The sequence below is a fragment of the Osmia lignaria genome, chromosome 7 (genome assembly GCF_051020975.1).
Source record: "Osmia lignaria lignaria isolate PbOS001 chromosome 7, iyOsmLign1, whole genome shotgun sequence".
Classification (NCBI taxonomy): Eukaryota; Metazoa; Arthropoda; class Insecta; order Hymenoptera; family Megachilidae; genus Osmia; species Osmia lignaria.
This window is the reverse complement of record NC_135038.1, coordinates 6,281,036-6,298,427: the sequence shown is the minus strand read 5'-3', so window position 1 is coordinate 6,298,427 and position 17,392 is coordinate 6,281,036. Positions and strand designations below refer to the sequence as shown.

Sequence of the window (17,392 nt, the reverse complement as noted above, 5' to 3'; positions counted from 1 at the left end):
GATTAGTCGATAATATTGTCGAGTAGTTTCCGCCGTTTTCGAGCAGATGGCGCAGGGATCGAACTTCCGATCAGTGTATTGAGCATTAGTTCTCAGAAATATTTAATTCTGTAATTTGTATGCATTAGAATCATTGCCAGATGAAACATTTGATGGCGTCACACACACGCGTCGCGGCATCATCAAGCGACACTAAGCATTGTATTCTTCTTTCTTTACTACCTACTAAATACGTTTTATCTTATAAGGCTTCATGCAGCCATTTTTGCCCTATTTTTGGCAGCAGTGATCAATACGTTGGTAAGACTGTTACAAAACTTTTGTTTACGTAAATCCGTAGATGTAATACCATTGTCACGCTGTTACTGTCGTGCTTCACGTACGATCAGCTGCTAAGTTTGTGTATATGAAGGATTCCCGGTTTTATTTTTTGTGACATCGATGACACGTCATGATACATTTACCAAGAAATGTTTGACACATATATTGTATATATGATTTATTCGATCTTTCGAACTGGCTGGTAGTCAGTTAAAACGTACGATTGCCGTTTCATCTACATATAACCTAAATCATTTACAATGGCGTGGTTAGGAACAATAGCTAGTAACGTTTTCCGAAATATCATGTCTTCGGACGTATCGCCAAATCTTGTCCTAGAGGTTAAACCTGAAAATTATAGTAATCGACATATTCTTTGTCGGGAGGATGGCATTGTACTTTACGCTCCAGGAGAACGACATCTGGAAAAGTATGAGATCGTTCTTCATAGACCTTGTACAGAAACGTTACATCAAGCGTATAGGTATGTTCTTTCATATATACGTTACTTCTATATTAAAGACAGTGAATAACGTAAAAATTTATAAATTTATATATATATAGTTTATTTCGGTCCGAGGACAAATCACACGCAGAAGGACACTTTATCATTTACAAAGATAAGGTTCCAGTATTGGTTCAGATTTGTCGTGAGGTAATCAACGTTTATTTCATTATTTAAATATGTTTTTAAACAAAGAGATAAAAAACAATAGAACAGATACTGATAATGATTTATTTTTGCAGATGTGTAACGTAAGTAAGATACAAAAATTATGCGACACCCTGGTACAACATCCCAGTTGGACATTGGCACACTTGGCAGCTCACTTTGCTCTTTGCAATGCTTTCGCCCATACCGCCGTGAACAGCCAGTTAAACAGCGGTGATATCGAGTCAGGAGTATCTCCGTTACAAGTCGCGGTGCAAAGTAATAATTTGCGCACGGTACAGATGCTGATAGAAGCGAAAAGTTCCCTGGAACATTTGGATAATAATGCGAATACCGTGTACCATTTCGCGGCAACGTCTACCAAAGAAATAATTCTAGCCCTCGGAGGAGATCTTCCAAACAGTCTGAACAGTCGAAACTGTAATGGTCACACACCGTTGCATGTTGCGTGCCTGAATAATAAACCCGAATGCGTTAAAGCTCTTTTATTGATCGGGGCGGACGTAAACATTCCTGCATCCGAGGGTGAACCTTCTAGTCCAAGTTACGTGGGTGACTTTCTACACAGTAAACCGAACGTACTTCACGCCGAAGATATGAAGTTTGGTGGCACGCCGTTGCATTGGTCGTTGAGCAGAGAGGTGATCAATGCTTTGATCGAAAGTAATTGCGACATAGATGCATTAAATTTCGATGGTCGAACCGCCTTGCATATTATGGCGATGAGAAAACGTTTACCGTGCGTGGTGGCCCTCCTGAGTCATATGGCTTCCGTGAATATCGTCGACAAGGATGGTAACACTCCGTTGCATTTAGCAGTCTCAGAAGGTACGCTGGCCATCGTTCAAAGTCTGATAGGTTTCGGTGCGGACATCGACGCGAGGAATTGGAAGTCGGAAACGCCACGGCATCGAGTGAATATCGACAGTAGCGAGGGACAAAGGATTCTGTACGTATTGAACGCGGTGGGCGCTCAGCGTTGCCCACCGGAGATGACCAATTGCAATTTGGGGTGTAAGTATAGCGAGAGCTTTGACGGTATCGCTCCGCGACAAGCACCGAAGGTCCATCCACGGACCATCTTAGATCAAATGCTTCACGTATCTGGTATGGATAAAATGGCTACGCAAGGAAACAAACGAATCAAAGGCGGTCGACTTCTCTGTCTAGACGGAGGAGGGATTCGTGGTTTAGTTCTGGTACAAACGCTGTTGGAAATCGAATCGGTCCTCGGTAAACCCATCGTAGACTGTTTCGACTGGATCGCGGGCACTTCGACGGGTGGAATTCTGGCTCTTGGTCTCGCGTTAGGCAAGTCTCTGCGCGAATGTCAAGCGCTTTACTTTCGTATCAAGGAGGAAACTTTTGTGGGAATGCGACCGTACAATAGCGACGATTTAGAGAGAGTCTTGAAGGATAGTCTCGGAGCCGACACGGTAATGTCCGATATCGAAAAACCAAAGATAATGATCACGGGCGTGATGGCCGATAAGAAGCCCGTCGATCTTTATTTATTCCGCAACTACGAGTCTCCTAGTACGTTGTTAAAAATTCCAATATTGAGCTCGACATCCATTACGCTTTCGCCACCGAACGAACAATTAGTTTGGCACGTTGCACGCGCAACCGGCGCTGCTCCCACTTACTTTAAATCATTTGGAAAATTTCTCGACGGTGGATTGATAGCGAACAATCCAACGTTGGACGCCATGACCGAAATCCATGAGTACAATCTCGCGTTAAAGGCATCTGGTCGGGAACAAGAAGCGGTGCCCTTGTCTCTGGTGGTTTCTCTTGGCACCGGTCTTCCGCCAACTACTCAGCTGAGAGACATAGATACATTTTTACCGGAAAGTTTATGGGGTACTGCGAAGCTTGCCATGGGAATATCGATTCTGACGGACCTGCTGGTGGATCAAGCGACCGCTACCGATGGAAGGGTCGTCGATCGTGCTAGAAACTGGTGTTCCATGATCGGCGTGCCATATTATAGATTCAATCCTCAACTTTGCGAAGATGTTGCCATGGATGAGAAGAACGACGAGATACTGGCCGACATGATATGGATCGCGCAAGCGTTTATACACGCCAACAGAGATCAAATAAGAGAATTAGCTGCCGTGATAAATCGCGACGTTTACAGCGAAATGTGAAATTGTCTTCGAAGCTGATATTAATCCTTGTATACTACTTCTTTTTTTATTAACGAATTTTTAGGTTTTAGTTTTTTCCTTTTTTTTGAGGGAAGAAATTCATCGTAGGAAGAATTTGTTCGTCTGGTACGACAGTGGCGCATAATTTTAGCGTCTTAGTTTCGATTTTTATTTCTATCCTCTTATATTTACCGAACAGTGAATTATTGAAGAGGAAGGATAATCTGTTAGTAGTTGAATTGTAACAGATAGCAAGTAACAGCAAGTATACTAACTAAACACTTGTAGCTTTGTTGATCAAAGTATTCACCGTGCAGGTTATTTATTCCATCGTGTATTTATTCGATCGCCAAAGTGTTTATCCAAAAATAAATATAACCAATGGAAGAAAGAAAGAAGAAAATGTTACGAAGCGATTCAATCATTCCTGGTAGATCTCCTTTTCCTAGAAAGTTGCGAAAAGAAAATAAGGAGAAAATTCTACCTAGGTCCCATGTAGTAAGGCGGTTGGCTCATGGACGCGGAAATGTACGGATAAAACGAATGGCTCGATACCGGTTGCGTTTGATAATCGTTCTCCTCGTGCACGGTGTACCCTTCTGTACACGGTGCTGAGTAATATTGGCTGTGTAGACAGGCGTATGGTTTCGTCGGATTCGTAACATCGGCCGCGTATTTCAAGCTGTCCGGGTACTTTGGCAAATCGTAAGCTTTCGCCTGTAATTCCGAGTATTTTGGAATCGTCTCGTGATACTTTGGTACGGTGGACACGTCGTGGTATTTCACGGTCTCGTAACACTTCGACTCGACGTAGCTTTTGGCCACGCTCGCCTCGTATCTCGTACCGTCGTACGGTTTGTCCATCGGATGATCCATCGGGTACTTGGCCGAGTCGTTCGGCCAGGAAGACCTGGAGAGATCGTAGGTGGATTTGGTGTCGTGGTAACTCGGTCTGTCGTACGTTTTCATGCCGGTATCCGGTGGATAGAGACGAGGGTACGTGCAGTCGGACGAGTTGGCAGAGTCGAGCGAAGTGGCCGAAGACGATAGCGTAGTCCGATGCATCACGATGCCCATTTGCTCTTCCGGTTTCGGTTTCCGTCGCCGCGGTTGATACTGCAATTGTCGGGTATCGTTTTAATTTCGTACCTGTCTACCAGTCGAACCGTAGGAATGTAATACCTCAAATAATCTAGACGACAGTCACCTTGTAATGCGGATGTTGTTTTTTGTGCGCGTTCCTCAGTCTCTCGGCTTCCTCGATGAACGGTTGCTTCTCACCGTCGCTCAGTATTCTATTAGATCGACGCCGGTTAGTTTCCAATGCGACGGCTTATCGTAATCGAACGATAAGAAATTTTACAAGTACCTCCACAATTTTCCAAGCGTCTTTGATAACTCGGCATTGTGAAGCTGAGGGTATTGATCAGCCAACCTGCGTCTCGCCGCTTGGGCCCAAACCATGAACGCGTTCATCGGACGTTTCACGTGAGCGCTCCTTCGTCCTCCGGCGCGAGAAGTGACCGGAAGCAAGGTCCAGTCGTAACCTGATAATTGAACAGACATTTAGGATCTTTCCAACGCGTTATCCGTATTCTCTCCTCTACGTCGCGCGTAGACAAACCGTACATACTCGAATCGTTAGCCAGAGATATGAAAGAGAGGAAACGGTAACAAGCAGTCCGGGTGCATACACTGTCACCGGATGTGTCGCGTAGCCTATCTCGCCACGGAATTAGATCGTAAAGGAACGGTGTAGATAAGACGCGACACCTGTATCCCCGTAAAGTCGGTCGCGTTCGAAAAAGGTTTACACGTAAAACGCGTACCCTTTCTCTGTCTCTCGAGTCGTTCTACTCTTCGATCGAAGATAGAATCGGGGAAAGAAAGTCGAATAAAGGTTAAAGGGAAGAAGGGTTCACGTGGCGAAGTGTCATCAGAAACGTAGGAAACAGGGAGACTAAGTTTCGTAGGTTCAGCTAATTACCATAGGGACACGGTTCACCGAAGCGGTCTCTCTGTCGGCTCTTTTAACGTCCGTTCGAGGTCCTCCGCGAAAGCTTTCTTCGATACCGAAAGCAGAATATTTTCCATGGAAACGCGGAAAGGGCTTGCACCCTAGAAAGCGACGGAAATAGAAAAAATTTCGCGCGAAAAATGACTTAGGGACAAACGAGTTCTGCTCCTCCTAGACGAGTCATTTAATCGCGCGTTGATGAAACCGGATGGAAGCCGGTTATGATGAAGAAATTTTCGTACCTTTGCGAAACGCGAACGATACCAACGGAGAAGGAGATTAAGAAAGGGAGGAGAAAGCGAGAGAGCGCAGTTGACAATAAGGGGTTGTAGCCCGTTGAATGAACCGGTGTGTTTCGGCGCGTTGCGTTCGTCAATGCCGATCTGTCGTCGACTCTTGCTACATTAACTTCCGTACAAATCTGCTCGTTAGCATCACGATAGTCTCGTTAACGAAAGAAGCTCGTTGAACGCATCGACAGCTTCAGTGGTCGATGAGTGACGGGAACGGTTGCTTGGTCGTCACGCGAATTCATCGATCCCGTTTCACCGTGAAATCGCATTCGCGTCGCCTGTTTAGCATCTACCAACAGGGCGAAACCGATGGACCAAGGGAAGCAGTTGGTTCGATTCGATCTTTTCTTTAACGCGGTACAAGGATGAAATTTTCGCGGAAGTAGATAAGATTTACGAGAGAAAGATAATAAAATATCAAAGGTTCGTCTTTCGAAACGTTCAGAGGACGTAAGTAAGTACGCGAAATTTCAACGAGACGCAGCCTCGTAAATCATGCCGAGCTCCCGTTACTTCTTCTCGGTCCCCACCTTTCGCCATATTCCCGTGGCTACGGTCGCGCGAGCCGATGTCTCGGATTTAATTTCGTACTAACATAATTAGCGTCGGTGGCAAACGTTCAGCGGTTTCGCTCTGTTCGCAGCACCTGCCACTCGAATCTTCCTCGAAATCGTCTTTCCGCGGTCCTACATTCCGCCTTCCCCTTTGCCACTCGCCTTTCCCTCCGTTCGGCTGGGGTATCGCGGGGATAAATCTACGAAGCCAGCCACCGAAGCCGACTTTCGGCGCCAATTAAAGTGTCCTTCTTGGACGCGTGATTCGAGCAACACGTACAATCGAGAGAACCGAGAAAACCGAGATAGGAAATCCTTTACGCTCTTTATCTTTGCCCTTTCATCGCTTCGCTTCGATGCGTTGCTCTCTCTTCTCCTCTTTATCTGCGATAGAGATTCGTAAATGCAACGTGCAGAAGTGCAGGCAAACAGCACGATTTATCGAATCTTACGAAACGGAGAGACAGAGAGAGAGAGAAAGCTTAGCAAACCTTGAAGTAGTTTGCCCACTGCGTCGTCCAGCGAGTTGCTGGAACCGCTGCATTGCTCGCCGCTCGATGGTCCAGCCTCCGTTTCCGTCGCCGACGGTATACCATTAGCGTGACGAGTTTCCATCTCGATGGATGATCCTTTGGTTGATCACTGATCGTTGATCGCGCACATTCACCAGCCGATCATCAAGGTTCTTTATCCTGCACGCGGGTTTGAGAGGATTCTCAAGCGACTGTTACCGAAATGTAAACCCGCACTTCACGGTTAACGATTCGAACGATTCGCGGGGAAGAAGATAGAATGGTATTCGATCTCGATCTCGCCGCTAGACTTGGTCCACCTTCGAAGACGAAGACACGGCCGCGCGCGGAAACTCCGATGGCTGACTGACTAGAAGAGACACGGGGACGCGGATCGGTGGAGTCTGCGGTGGTTCGTTCGGAGAACAAGCAGGCAGGTTGGTCCACGAAAGAGGCAGAAACGGCGAGCACGCGTCTGGCACACGCACCGAACGTTGGATGGTAGATCGCGGAGGCGGTTCCGTGGACCACCTCTGCGTTTGGTGGGGGGTATCTAGGATCTTGTCCCTTTTCCGTTCTTATTCTCGTCTTGGCTCGATCTACCGGGATATCCTTGGCACCTTTGTCCTTTTTCGTGGTCGGCGATCGCTTCGTTTTCCTAAACGCGATAAAGATTCGGATGATCGAACACACTGGTTTCCCTAGAAATTCAAGTTTCCAAATTCTAACGAGATCCCAATCTTTCAGATTTTTCATCGCGATACCGAGAGGAAAAGGGGTAAGAAGAGAGGCAAACGGTGCTGAAGAAATAGTGCAACAAGGATGAAGAGGAGGAGAAAGAGATGGAGGAGGCAGTGCTCCTTTTTATGTCTACGTCGCGCGACTGCACACGAATCACGGGGTTGACAGTCTCCGTCTTTCTGTCGAGCCTAATTATACAACGAATTTAATGAATGAGTGAGCTAGCAAATACAGTGGCCCATACATGAGCATATATAAACCACGGTCAATGCCGTGTGGCGGCTTTTGTGAGAGATCAAAGGGGGCATCTTGCTCGCACTTTACGGGATTAACGTGCTGGTAGCGCGTAAACGCGTACTCGGCCTCTCGGAAACGCTCGAGACACTTGGACGGATTACGGATCGCTACGTTTTTATCACAGCCCCGACGCGAGTCTATCGCGAAGGGAAATCCTCTTGCTGTCCAACGAGCGAACCCCTTTTTCCATCGCGTCCAACAACCTTGAGAGCGCGTAAACCCCTGCTCGAACCCTTTTAACTTTCCTTCTCCTTCGCCTCGCCTCGCCACGGCTCGGAATATTTTTTTCTCCAACATTGTTGCATCGATCGTTCCTCGATCCGTTGTTTCCCGCACACGCGGCCGGCATTACGCGCTGCAACCGAATCGCGATTCAAATTTAGCCGACCGCGAACAATAATATTGATTTCAGCAAGCCGGAATTTTGCTCTTCCTGGGATAAACATCCCGGAGCGCACGTGGCGTCAATATGTGCCTTCGTTCTCGGTATACGCGAACGAGAATTGGTTTCAGGGCCGCTCACGCTCGGGAAACGCACGCTCCCGGGTCGCCTACGCTCTTCAACTTCCGCGAACAAGGACTCTACCGTATCCTTTTCTCGGGAAACTAAACAAACTGGTGCATACGAACGATCGTTGGACTTCCTTTGGAGAGTTTCTACATAAAATAAGATGGCGATAACGAGAACGCCGTTGAGAATCGAAGGACAGATATGTAGGTATACTTGTATATGTACGTGGAGGCAGAAGAGATCGAGCAGCGTGACAGATACGAAATAATGATTTCACCAATTCCCGGGGGTCCTGCGTCGGATCTCTGTCGGACACTTGAAAGGATACTTGCTGGTCAGGAGGGATCGTGGCTACGAACGGACGGGTAAGGGTTACCTAAGGAAAGAGGATGGGGACAGGGGGGGAAAAGAGAGAAGATAGCCGTGGAGAGGCATCGAGTACTGGACACACGTAGCCCCCCGGGTGGCGAGCACCGCAATTCTCGGACCCCCAACGGTGATACCAGCTAGACTACATTGTGCACTGTCATCGAGCCGGCACGATGTCATCGCGTACCGCGTGCGCTAGCCTTCGGACACGCTGCGTATCGCGCGTCGCATTCGGAGTTCTCTCCTCGAGGATACCGAGGAACCGGCTGTCAAATAAACAAACTCGATCTTCGTACTCTACGCTCGAGTCGATTCGACTGCACGTTCCTCGAGTGCAAAAGACCACCTCCGTCCACTTCGGGAACCCGTGGACGAGTGCAACCATCGAGGCGTTCGGACTTGGTGCGTCGCCAGGAAAATTGCACGCTCCTCCTTGTGACGTTGTTATTGCTAGCGACTGACCGACCAATCGCCGGTCCTGCGTGGGTGGAAGGAAGAGAAGGCGAGCCAGGACAAAGAGGGATAGACGGATAGGAGGAGAGAGAGAGAACGGGCGAGAAAGAGGGAGCGAGAGAGAAGGAGAAAAGAAAGGAGAGATAGGTGGAGCGAGAAGAAACCCGATTGGTCTTACTTCAGGAGGATACGTCGCGTAGCCATAGAGACTCCCGTCGACGAGGAGAAACGACTTTGGAATAAATGATAGCACGGGGAAGGGATCCCTGGAGGGGTACTGATAATCGTAGGTAGAAGAGAAATCAAACGAACTCGATCGTTGCTCTGATTCTGTCATTTCCTCTTTTACAGAAGGACCAGAAAGAGGAGAATTCGGAAATTTTCAACAACTCAAAGGAGATTTCATTTCGACCTTGATTCTAAGTTGGATCCAGAGAAAGGGTGTTTGTCATCCATTCGATTCAGCGAATTTCTACGTCTGAATTTCTGCCGAATTTCGCGGGCGTTCGTAAGAAGCGCGTTGAATTTCCTCGGATCGAGAGTGGAGGAGCGAGCAGCACCCAAGCGTCCGTAAGTACATCGGTAGTCCCTTTCCCCTCGTATCTCGTACCATCGACGGTGGGCACGATCGCGAAGCAACAAGTGTTACCAGCTCTTCGGGATCGCCCCGCCCCCAACTAGCAGCCGCTGTGTCGGAGCAATCGGTGGAAACTGCCCTGAGGCGATGCAACCACCTCACTCGAGCGCCGATCGCGCAAGCAACTAGGAATCCTCGTCCGACACCGGCTCCTCTCGCGCGCCTCCAGCATTCTCGACTTTGCTGGAAAAACGAACGAGAACGCGATGTTTTCGGTGATCTTGTGCAGCCAAAACGCGAGCTTTCCACAGTGATTTCTTGCTTACCCTCGCGTACACGTCGATCGTCGAAGTGACAGCAATCGATTCTCCGTGATAGATCTTTGTCGAACGCGTTTTCAAAAGTTTTTGTATCTCGCGCGATAGATCATCGTCGATTGTGCGCTACTCCAGTGAGTATTCCGCGAAAAACTCGAAACGGGGACATTGAGAAGAAAGTGAAATAACCGTGAGGGAAAGTGGTAACCGAAGGTGGTTCGTTCGATCGAAAATTCATCGCCCTGTCGGGTCAAGTTTCGAGGTGATCGACGAAGAAAGAGATCCAAGTATCCGTTGCCCGTTTATTCGCCTGTTCTGGAACGTCGATGGTGCCGTGGAGAGTGGCCGATAGTGGAAGCGAAGGAAAAGAGAGCAAAACGGGTCGATGCACAAAGAGGAGCGCAGATTAGAATTGCCGTAGCCGTTGAGTCACGACGAAGAAAAAGAATTTGCGCGAAGATAGAGACCGAGACCTCAACGCGTTCCCGACGGATCAACACGATGCTCCTCTCGTTCGTTGCGTTTCCCGCACGCCGTAATCGAGTGCAAAATTAATTAAACGTGACAAACGTGCGCGTCGATAACAGTGAATATCGGCGAGGGAAGACGAGACAAGAAACGAAGAAACGAGCGGAAAATCGCGGACGCGGTTCGAGCAGGGCCGCGCGTAACGGAAGTGACGTTCTATCGCGATAAAATGGTCATTCCAATTAGTCGATGAACCGTTCTTCGGTAACGTGCGCGTCCTCCGAATCGATAAATCCGTCGATTCCTTCGTCCCCTATCGTTCCCGTTATTTTTCTCTTGACCGGAACGAAAGCGAAAGATGAACGACGTCATGGGAGAGGCATCCGGTTCGATTTCGTCGAGCAACGGTAGCGACGGTAACTGCGGTGCCGGCTCCAGCAACGGTAACACCAGCAACAACAATAACAACAACAATAACAGTAACAACGTGAAAGCGTCGACGATCGGCGCTAACGGAGGCGAGAGGATCAGCGCGGCGGTCACCAAAGTTCTTCAGGGATACGACTGGACTCTGGTACCTGTTGCTACCAAGTGAGTTTCCCGTTCAATATTTCTCACACGTTTAATTCGCGTTTCCTTCGCGGCAGCTGAAAGGGACACATTTTCGCGTTTGCGTAACCACGATATTAGCAGGAATTCGCGCGAGAAAGTTGCCCCCAGGGCGTTTTAGGTGCGACGAGAAAGATGGGAAAAGAGGGAAGAAAAAGGTAAAGGAAGAAGGAGCAGAGAGAGCGAGGCAAGCGGAGAATGGAAGAAGAGAAGAAGAAGGGTATAAGCTTTAAAAATACGTAACGCTAACTTAATTATGACGCACTCGTTTCCTCGGCTTGGGAAACGACGACTCGTGGAAAAATGTCCTCGGTTGCCAATTAACGCAAATTAGCTAATTAATGTCCGATCTGGTGGGCTGTCTTCCTCTCTATTTCTGTCGATGGATCGGCATTCGTGAGAAGCAGAGAAGATCGCAAAGGACGAGCGATACCAGAGGAACGGAGGTTTTTTCGTTCGCCTATCGAAGAAGGGGACGAATTAATGGCCGTCCCGTTGCGCCATGCCGACGATCGTTACGATTCGATAAAATCGAATCACGCGCTCCAAGAACGTGACGCAATCATTTCCGATGGCGCAGCGACGATTTACCATTCGTTCGCGAATATCAATAGCAATATCGATACGCGGAAGCCTCGTGGAAACTCGAACGAACGTGTACGAACGGCTTGGCGAGAATTTCCCGGTCGCGGCTCGTTCGGGAACGTGGAAAACGGTTGGAGCGTGCATCGCAATGCGGCGCGGCTTATCGCTCGCTAACCCTCAATTATACGGGGTTATCTCGGGGTAGCTAAAGGGTACGATGTTTATTTCCGACGGATACGGGCCGATAAAATCGACTAGTTTTAATTCCCATGAAATCCATGAGAATACACCCTGACCGTTGCGTATTTCCCAGACTGTTTATCCAACGGTAAGTCCACGTCGCACGATTTCTTTTATTCGAGATTCGAGGGAGCAACTGGTCGCGGTGGTTCCTCGCGATTGCAACGATGATGTTGGGAAATAATGAGACGGATGCGTAGCTGCCACGCCTACGCCGTGTCTGTTCGACCGTCTAAACGAGGTGTAAAGACTGAAAGATTTTTTGCGTATCTAGGTAAACCGCGCGTACACCGCAGTGACTCGCGACTGCCGTGAAAACCCTTGTTAGTGAGCCCGCGCTAATTACCAACGGCTCCTCACCGGTTGGGTTTACACACGGATTTAACGCCCCTCTTATTTCAAAGAGGCCGAAATACGTGCGAGCCTGTTTTTCTCGAATTCTTGGCCGCTTTTATTCGACGTCGTTTCGGAACGGTTCGTCACGGAGCGGAGTTGGGCTTCTTAGCTAGATGGTGGTTGCCACGAGGTCCTCGAGCGAGGATCGATTAATCCCAGAAAGAAAACATCACGAGGAAGAGGAGTAGGAGGGTGGAGGCTTGTACGGCAATCACGTCAGTCACGTCGATTCCCGACTGGACGTGGCAACGGTTTTATGAAGTCATCTTCTAAGAAAGAAAGGGATACGTCCATTCCTGCTCGTCACCCGTTGGCAGCGGCAGTGTTATTTTAAGGTCGATTTTAAGCGTGCCGCGTTCGCCCGGATGACCCAGGGGTAGCTATACGCACGGCTACAAAACTACGCGAACGCATCCGAGTGTCTGGTTATTTTCTTCTGCAAGTCACTCGATTTCTCGTGTCCGATCCTTTCCCGGATTCTCGATCTAGCATCGTCTTTCGTCCCTTTCGCTGCTGCACCCTTTCGAAATCGTACGCTCCCGTCGTCGTCGTCGTCGTCGACGGCGGCTTCGCATGCGTTCGAAACGAACAATCGTTTCCAATGAAGATAATGTCCTCGAATTGCAGGGGTTCCGGCGACAAAAGAGCGGCGCACGTGAAAAGGCCGATGAACGCGTTTATGGTATGGGCCCAGGCTGCCAGACGAATACTCGCCGACCAATATCCTCAACTTCACAACGCGGAGCTGTCCAAGACCTTAGGGAAACTTTGGCGGTGAGTGGTTGCAATGTATATTTGTCTACCTTTCTTGCGATTTTTCCGAACAACTTCGCCTCCAGCTGGAGGCGATCCACGCGACCACTTGTTTGCTCGGTCTATTTTTACAAGCAATTTCGCGAGCAGTCTTTTTTACACGACATAACACACGTACACAAATATACGCCAAGTGCGCGTGTAAGCACGGAAATCGAACACGTTTTAACCACGTGGCGCCAAGACTGCACGTGGTACGACCGACCTCGGTTGACAACCGCGCAGCCTTTATTTCTCGACGTTGGCTGTCACTGGTGAAAATCGTTTCGTAGTTCATTTAGAGATCCTTGGCGGAAACGCTTCGTACGATTCGGTCGGTCGACGAACGCGTTGCGGTGCTTTCACAGAGACGAGTACGTATTCGAGATATTCGCGTACGCGACGTCGGAGGACGGATATTCCGTTTCTCGATCGAGACTCTAACGAGGTGCCCCGGTGGGTGCCGTGAGCGAGGATCACAGAACGCCGCCCCGACCGGCACCCCCGCGGTGAATCATTTTACGATACCGCTCGATCGCGATTCCGATCAACGATAGCCTCGCGCGATTATCGTTTAACGTCAAAATAGAGCTGACTCGCGAAGCCTAACTTTCGTTCCTTTTCTAAACCGTGCTTTCCGTCGATTTCTCGTTAGAACAAGCCACGTCGTATGGAAACGCAGGCGCTCGTGTTCGATTTTTAAAGCGGTAATTATTTAGCACCTTTCGGAATGGACCCTCGGGGATATTAGCACGGGCTACCGAAAGTAAAGAAAGCGTTCCCCGTTGGGGCGCGTGACGTTGCCTCTACCAGAAACGGAGCGGCGCTGCTTCATTTTTTCGTGTTCTTTCGAACAATCGCGTGAAAGGGAAATAAGTTCTCTCGGATCATTTGTGAGAAAAAAGTAATCGCGAGTCGTAGATATCGGCGTCGATATCTCCGAGGAACCAGGTGTATGTAAGCTTGGGAAATAAATCTTGTCCTCTTTCTTCCGGCTCGAAAGGTATCGCGCGTTCGGATATTAGACGCGATGTTTGTCGACGAAACGAAAACGAAAGATATATCCCCGGTTCATCGTTGGCGCGTGCTAACAGCTGCCGGCCGGTTCCCCGCTTCGGATAAAGGGCCTCCCCGAGGATCACAATAAACGCCTTGTCCTCGTCAGGTGAATTTTTCCGAACCTGCCCGTCCCTTCGTCGTCTCGCGTCACCTCCTCTTACCCCGTCTCGTCCCCTGCGTGCAAATAACGCTCGTGACGAACAGGTAAATGCGCGTTATCCGACGGAAGCAGAAAGACGCGCAACGTCCCTCCCCCGATAAAACGAGCGGTAGACTTTGCGTGGTCGCGACGTCTTACCGCCTGCCCTCGAGTAAATTAGCTGACCCTGCGTTGCATCTGGCGAAGAAAAAGAGAGAGGCTGACATGGTCCGCTATCGTCGACGTCGTCGTCGAACCCTACCGTCCGAAAAAACTTTCAGGCGCAAAGTCCATTGACCAGATGGGCTGTCTTTCCTCTCTTCTTTTCTTCGGCTCGTTCTCAGCGACACTGTCGCGTTCGAGGTTGCTCCGTTACGTTTCGTTTCGGAGTTAAGGTGACGCGACGTTTTAGCCAGGCGAAAAAGGAAAACGGCGCGAAACGATAAGGGACCAGAGACGGAGAATAGAATTATTACCGGAATCGTGGAGAAGCGATCTCGCGGCCAACACCGGAAAAGCTTATCGGTCCTGGGATTTTACGAGCCCAGTGGGAACATAAACACGAGGAATTAAAGGCTAACAGGGGACGGGAGGCGCATGTACATATACCGAGTCGAAGGAGAGAACCGCTCCGACGTGACGTGGCGAACGAGCTGCGCCCTTAAGACTCTTTACGCGGCGAGAAACACTAACCAGACCTTCCGACTTGCACTCGTCGAGTGTATCGCCGCAGATACGTCGATGGAAATGTTCTCGTTTCACGCGGTCGCGTGTGAACACCTCCGGATCGATCCCCTTTTTTTAATCCGTTCGTTCGCAATTCGCATTCGTAGATTGCTGTCGGACAACGACAAGAAACCGTTCATCGAGGAGGCGGATCGTCTTCGCGTGATCCACAAGCGCGAGCATCCGGATTATAAGTATCAGCCCCGACGGCGGAATCAGAATCGAACGTCGGGCAGGGAGAGTTCGCCATCGAGGAATCAAAGCAACGCGAGCTTCAACGTGTCCAGGTCGTTGAAGCAGGAGGACGCGAGTCCGAGGGGCGCGCAAGGGCCTAATTCGCCTCAAAGCGGGATCAGCCTGTCCCCTCCGACCACTCCGAATCACGGACTTTCACCGCCGACTCCTCCCACCACTCCCCGTGGTCAACACTACGCGAATCAGGTAATTGTCCGTCGACCAATCTCGCCGCTGCCCGTGCTCGATCGTTTTTCTGGAAACTTTCGGCCGGATGCGAGATTGCGCGAGGAACGCGTTTGTCGGTCGGTTCACCATCGCGAAGCGACGCGATTTCTTTGCGCGCAGGCCGCCCATCAGTCGCAACAACAGAACAACAACGTCTACCAACAGCAGCAACAGGATCTCGCGATCGCATCCTCCAGCGAGTCTCCGCATCAGCATCATCAGCAACAGCAGCAACAGCAATCAAACGTCGATTTTCGGTACATAGATGTTGGCGAGGGGCTACCGATCGAAGAGGGTCAATTGAACGGGCTCGGATCTCTTGGCGGGGTCGGTCTAAATATTTCGTTGAACCCTCAGGAATGCGAGGTCGAGAGCAGCGAGCTGGACCAGTACCTCCGACCTCAAGTGCCATCGATGCACGTGCCTCCTTCGGCGAGCACCGCGTCTCAGTGGATTTTCAACAGGTAATTCGATGCTCGAGAAGCAACGTTTGAATATAATAAAATTCGACTTTTCATTAAAAAGACTGCTGGCTTTTCGCAGATACGACGAGGAAATCGAGAGGCCGAACAAACGACATTGCTCGGAGCAGACGATCGCCGAGGCTTCTTGGGAAGACAGACCGCCACAGGAGATAGTCCGTTACCACGAACTGCAACCACCCCTTCCTCCCATGCAATACATATCCTCTTCTCACAATCCTCACTACTCGCACGCGACCACGCAGATGAGCCATCCCCACGTGTCTCCATCGTACGCGCAGTACCAACGTTACGTACCTGGTATCGAGAGTTGGCCTCACTACATGTAGGAACGAGAAGACAAAGTTTAATGCAGCGTACGGTTCAGAGCTCGTTTTCAAACGAACGGTGATTAAAACGATATCGATGCTCGATCGTTCGATGCTTGGAGAACGAGCGACGGATAGGTTCGTGGCGCGTACGGCGCAGCTCACAGACACTCACGATTCTTACTCCATGACATCATTCCATGACAGCTGGCCATTCCAAAGCGCAGAATTTCAAGTTAAACAAACCGAGACCGCTCGATACCACCGTGTCTCGCGCCGATCCGAACGTCTAATAAAGTATGCATAAGACAGCAATTATAAACTGGACGTTGGAGAGCGGTTGGTTCGTCGGACGAAACTGGCGTACTGAACGCTCTTGAAATAAATTCGCGATGCGAGACGTTCTCCTCTTTCTTCGAGGTTTCTTCTTCGAATCTGTTAGGAGGAATACGGTGGTAAGCGGTATAGCGATCATTTCTTCCCTCGAAGCTTGTGATCTAACTTGGCTATTTCTATTATTACCATTATTCCTTTATTCGACAATTATTATTATTTTATTATCTATTATTATTATTATTATTACTATTGTTGACGAAAGGAGAGCAAAGAGGCGAGCGTACAGCAAGCAACGAATCGACGGCCATCGAAGCACGCCAAGCGTCGTCGCGTAACGATCGCCTGAAATTATTCCTCGTTACAATCCGACGCTCGTGCCTTTGTACTTAGATATTTATTGCGCCGCCTGTAACGTGTAGATCGCCGCGTTCACGCGACACCGTTCCGATGCTAATTTAACGACACCGTTTATTGTATACTAAGGTTTATAGGAATAAACGAAGCGTTTCCAAATGACACCCAGCTTTCTTCTCGCCCTCTTCGTTGCGTCCTCGCAAAGATTTCGGTCGTCGGATCGCCGCCGGAGCGTCGCGCCGTCGGACGATCAAGCAACGGTAAGTAAATGTACATACTACGTATTCCTTTTTGTTTTTTTTTTTTTTTTTCGATTTTGTGTGCGTCTACGAATGATTTAATTAAGTGAGAAAAACTCGGACTGGCGTTTAAATATTTAACGGTGAACCAGCAAGCAGAAGGACCGCGACCGTTCGAACGGACGAATGGACCGTTCCAAGTTTCCGAGAGCAAACACTCTTATCGGGACGCTCGTCCAACGAGGAACGTGGGAATATGTCGCGACTTTTATGCCACTTATCCGCGTCTCGAGATTAAACCTCGTCGAGGACTCCGGCTGTTCCTGTTCTCGCGCTGGATCGCGCGTGTGCAACGAGCCTCTTAGAAACCTTCGATCTCGACGATTTCCTAAAATTTCGAGCCGAGAAT

General features: G+C 49.3%; 3 protein-coding genes across 4 annotated transcripts; 2 read left to right on the top strand and 1 right to left on the bottom strand.

Moving 5' to 3' along the window:
• The first annotated feature begins 35 nt into the window (after positions 1–35).
• Positions 36–3,682, top strand: iPLA2-VIA (calcium-independent phospholipase A2 VIA). The gene is made up of 3 exons (XM_034324887.2): positions 36–805; positions 886–976; positions 1,069–3,682. Exons 1-3 carry the CDS (start codon positions 582–584, stop codon positions 3,145–3,147), a joined length of 2,394 nt encoding a protein of 797 aa, XP_034180778.2. The 5' UTR covers positions 36–581; the 3' UTR covers positions 3,148–3,682.
• Positions 3,628–6,631, bottom strand: LOC117604613 (uncharacterized). Its single transcript, XM_034324900.2, has 4 exons — positions 6,503–6,631; positions 4,517–4,694; positions 4,355–4,442; positions 3,628–4,263 (listed from the first exon to the last, which is right to left on the bottom strand). The coding sequence occupies exons 1-4, from the start codon at positions 6,624–6,626 to the stop codon at positions 3,628–3,630; spliced, it is 1,026 nt and encodes a 341-aa protein (XP_034180791.1). The 5' UTR covers positions 6,627–6,631.
• A 2,408-nt stretch (positions 6,632–9,039) lies between these two features.
• Positions 9,040–16,966, top strand: LOC117604609 (uncharacterized). 2 transcript variants are annotated; one of them, XM_034324894.2, is made up of 6 exons: positions 9,040–9,180; positions 9,246–10,847; positions 12,732–12,860; positions 14,910–15,243; positions 15,385–15,728; positions 15,808–16,966. In XM_034324894.2, exons 2-6 carry the CDS (start codon positions 10,615–10,617, stop codon positions 16,073–16,075), a joined length of 1,308 nt encoding a protein of 435 aa, XP_034180785.2. In that variant the 5' UTR covers positions 9,040–9,180; positions 9,246–10,614; the 3' UTR covers positions 16,076–16,966. The 2 variants fall into 2 exon arrangements, with proteins under 2 accessions (XP_034180785.2, XP_034180784.2); XM_034324893.2 differs by having other exon boundaries at positions 12,714–12,860; positions 15,808–16,942.
• The last annotated feature ends 426 nt before the right edge of the window (positions 16,967–17,392 follow it).